This window comes from Ctenocephalides felis, unplaced genomic scaffold (assembly GCF_003426905.1).
Source record: "Ctenocephalides felis isolate EL2017-DRISC unplaced genomic scaffold, ASM342690v1 CF-g0.4_SCAFFOLD_00845, whole genome shotgun sequence".
Lineage (NCBI taxonomy): Eukaryota > Metazoa > Arthropoda > Insecta > Siphonaptera > Pulicidae > Ctenocephalides > Ctenocephalides felis.
Genome location: NW_020536999.1, coordinates 40,263,568 through 40,267,883, shown reverse-complemented (window position 1 = coordinate 40,267,883; position 4,316 = coordinate 40,263,568). Strand labels below are relative to the sequence as shown.

Here is a 4,316-nt window from a genome sequence, read left to right as displayed (position 1 = left end):
CTAGATCTTCGACCTGTCGTTAGGGCAAGTGTTAACGATATGTAGGTTTTATGTGGATGTTGGTAGCATTAGAGTGAATATATTTTAACATACTTACTAAATTACTTACTAAACAATAATTACTAAATAACTTTAATACCATGTAATAAACTAATTTAGCATAAGCATTTTTATTTATGACAAATTAGATTCAAAATGTATAATATATAAATATACGTGAACAAACTTTTAAATAGCAAGAACTTCACTAGAGTGGTCAGTCCGGCGTTATATATCAAAATAATACCAAACGATAAATTATGATCGTCCTAGTCAAATCACCAATCTCCTTCATATTACCCAAAACACATCGTAAAATACATTAACGTTCAATATTGAACGCATATTCGCAAAGAATGAGAGAAAATCCGATATTGAAACGATGAAAAGCACATTTGATATCAGAATAGAGCATACGCCAGTAGAATACTGACAATAAGAGCTTTCGGCTTTATTTTTTTATGTCAATTTTATTTGACCACTTCATTCAACTGAATATGAAACCAATTCCCATATAGAGAATATACAGAAGATTTATTGAAATTTCTGCTTCAATCGCAACAGATTTAAAAAATATATTATTGCAAAATACAGCCTACTTTTTTCTATGCTAAATTAGTACATGTTGCAAATGCTTGCACTAATTAAAAACGTTGTCAACGAAAATAAGAAAAAGCTATTTTCTAATCAAATATATTATCCGCACACATACCAACTATTCCGTGTATCTGCGACGTCGTTTGGAATGCGACAGTGAAATCAAAACTATTTCAAGACGGCGTATCGCAAAACAAAGCAAAGTATTGCTTTGAACAATGTAATAAAACGTTAATAACGTCCCTTTATTTAAACTGAATATGCTTGAAATTTCGCTTTGAAAATACAAAGGTAAATCCAGAATAAGCAGAAAATATTTCTGCAATACTAAAAAAATCTTGTTCGTATGGATTATAAATTGACCTATATTATTTCGCAGAGATTTCTGCAAAATCATTGTTCTTCTCCGATGCATCATGAATCTATGTCACTTGAAGTTTTCCGTTAATGGGATTTTCCAAATACAATACGGCACGGTTAAACTTTTAATGGATATTTTCTCACAATCATAAGAGCGAAGGCACTGAAAGTTCACAACATTGCAGTTTGCGAAATATGAAAATAATAGACTTCAAAGTTTTAATACTTTTATTTTCACATATGTAGTAATGCAGAATTTAGAGTTTTTATAAAGAATACACAATTTTAGAATAACTTTCTACTATTACCAACGCATATTTAAGTTAAAAATTCAAATGATTTAAAATTTGCATTATATGAATGATTACTAAAATTGTGAATTGAAGAATATGTTAAACATATATTTTATTACAACCAAATTAAATTGACTGGTGATTATTTTCAATTAATGCATGTTATATCATAAGAAATTATAAAATATATTTCTGATTGATATGATTTAAAACTAGTTTCATATTGTTGCAGGTGATCAAAACTTGGACATCATTTTTCACTCAGCACAGAGGACCAGAAAGTATCCTGATATTAGTATATGCAGTTATAGTGTAAATATATCCAAAATGTTCAAAACAATACATTAATAATATAGAAGTGCATAAATAGTGTAGTGAAATGTCAAAACTGAAAATAGAAATGTTGCGAATAGAAAAAGTTTGCAATTTCAATCATAAAATATTGTGAAAACTCAAGTGATTAAATTCTACAATAGAAAAATTAAACTGCCACCATGTGGCCTTGGTTTTATATGGTGCTTATTGCACAAGCCCTGTCTACAACAATATTTGCATGTCCATCACAATGCTCGTGTAAATGGAAAGGCGGCAAACAAACAGTGGAATGTCCAGATAAGAATTTGCCATCTCTTCCGGAAGGTATAGATCCAGGTACCCAAGTTCTGGAATTTTCCGGAAACGACTTGCACACGTTACACAAAGAACGTTTTCTTCGTCTAGATTTGATTAACCTCCAAAAGATTTTCATGGCGCGTTGCAGGATTACTCGAATAGATGAGCATGCATTTAAAGGTCTTTCCAACCTAGTAGAATTGGATTTATCTCAAAATTTGTTGAGTTCGGTTCCCACTGATACTTTTTCTGATTATCCTTCTCTTATGAGGCTATCCTTGAGCGAAAATCCAATAAGAGCTTTGAAGAAAGCTTCTTTTAAGCATTTGAATTTTTTGACAACTTTGGAATTAAGTAACTGCCAGATAGAACTGATAGAAGATGAAGCATTTTTCGGTTTGGATAATTTGGAATGGCTTCGATTAGATGGCAATAGATTAGCCGCAATACGAGGTTCTCATATATTACCAGAATCTTTACATGGGATAGATTTGCATCACAATCGTTGGCATTGCGATTGTAGGCTATTAGATTTGCATAAATGGTTAATGACATCTAAGGTGCCAATAACAGAAGATCCAAAATGTAGCACACCGAATCGACTAATTGCTCATAGTGTTAAAACGTTAGGTCCAAATGACTTGGCTTGCTTACCAGATGTATCGCCAACAACACTTTACTTAGAAATCAACGAGGGTAAAAATTTGTCACTTCTCTGCAGAGTATCAGCTATTCCGGAGGCAACTGTTTCATGGTGGTTTCAAGGGCAAATACTACAGAATGATTCATATGTTGCACCTGGTTTACATCTATATTACTACATTGAAGAAGGCGGAGAAGATAAACGTAGTGAATTATTTATTTATAATGCTAATTCAGATGATAACGGAACTTTTGTATGCGTAGCTGAAAACCCCGCAGGTAGATCCCATTCAAATTACACTATACGAGTGATAGTTCGACAGGAGCCTGTTATGGTCGTTGTATCTTTTCCCTTTGAATATGTCGTAGCCGCTATAGTTGCAGCTGGGGTGGTGAGCCTGATTGCAATATTATGCATCATAACAACTATTATCAGATGCAGAACGAATGTAGAGCGATTTAAATAATGCTAGTGAATCACAAGCCGAATTGAATAAACAAAATGAACAAGAAAGTCCGGTTTAAAAAGTCCTGAAGGATATGAAGACGAAGGGCAAGAAAATGATATATGACAAAAACGAAAGCAGGAGGTTTCCTGCTTAGAAACGCTAAAAGAAGAAGCAACCGGTTCGAGTCCAGCAAAAACGGCGATGAGAGAAGACACAGATGGTACAAAGAAAACATAATTATGTGTTTAACATCGGAACGAGACAGGGTAACATAATGTGCAATATAAAACAACAAAGTTACAGATTTTCTGATTAAACAATGGTTACAGAACATTGTAAGTTTAGCGTCAATACGTAAATCTCGCGCACTTGAAAGTGTTTTAAATTTCAAATAACTAATTTTAAGGACACGAGGATAGTGAATAGTTTTGGAGTGTACATATTTGATCCCAGTCTTAAAATACGAATAATTTGAATATGGTTATATTAATGGATTCATAGAATTACGAAACATGTAAATATACAAAATGATTTAAAATAATGAAGAATGAGACTATTGAGTTGTTAAATATATTAATAATATATGATTTAGAATTGTTGTAAAATCACTAGTCTTTAAGCAGTGCATTTATACTGTAAATAGGTAATAATTTATTAAGTTACATAAATAACACTATTTTTCCGTCGTTGATAATAACGATGAGCACATTTTAGAAAATCATTATTTCGACGAAATTAAATATACAAATCAGTAATGATATTAGATCTATGAAAGTATATGAATAAGATCATGCTGATCGAAACATTTAGTAATATGTAATACGATGATTGATACCCGAAAAACGTTGAATTTTCATTAAATATATACTATATTTTAACTGAATACCATTAAATATTTATGTTGAAAATTATCTATGTTCATCCACACACGTGTATCCACATACTATTTGAAAGTGTTAATATATTTGGTAATAAAAGCATATATATCAAAAGATTTTTCATTTATTAATTTTTATTACCTTAACTTTTTTTCAGATCAATGAAAAGAAAAAAAGTAACTGTTTTGAATCATTTAGTTTAGTAAATACATAGTTATAAATTGCTATTTATTAATAATAGTCAAAATAATTAAAATACTCTCAGTTGATACAAAGAGCTGATTAGGAAATATCTTGGGTGTTCATTTGAGGCGAAACAAATCAGGGGCTCGGACTGTTTTCGAAGTTCATCTACGTCTAAGCAAAATTGCCACGAGGCAGCATGGAGGGAATTTCACTAATAAAGAAGGCTTTTCTTTGAAAAAAAGTTTTGTGTTTAATCAGTA

At 31.3% G+C, this 4,316-nt stretch overlaps 1 protein-coding gene across 1 annotated transcript; it reads left to right on the top strand.

Moving 5' to 3' along the window:
• Positions 1-1,783: 1,783 nt before the first annotated feature.
• Positions 1,784-3,010, top strand: LOC113383253 (leucine-rich repeat-containing protein 4C-like). Its single transcript, XM_026621505.1, has one exon. It carries the CDS (start codon positions 1,784-1,786, stop codon positions 3,008-3,010), a length of 1,227 nt encoding a protein of 408 aa, XP_026477290.1.
• The last annotated feature ends 1,306 nt before the right edge of the window (positions 3,011-4,316 follow it).

What these genes read in the sequence shown, in the direction of transcription:
- LOC113383253 (XM_026621505.1), top strand. Translation starts at nt 1,784, where the DNA reads ATGTGGCCTTGGTTTTATATGGTGCTTATTGCACAAGCCCTGTCTACA.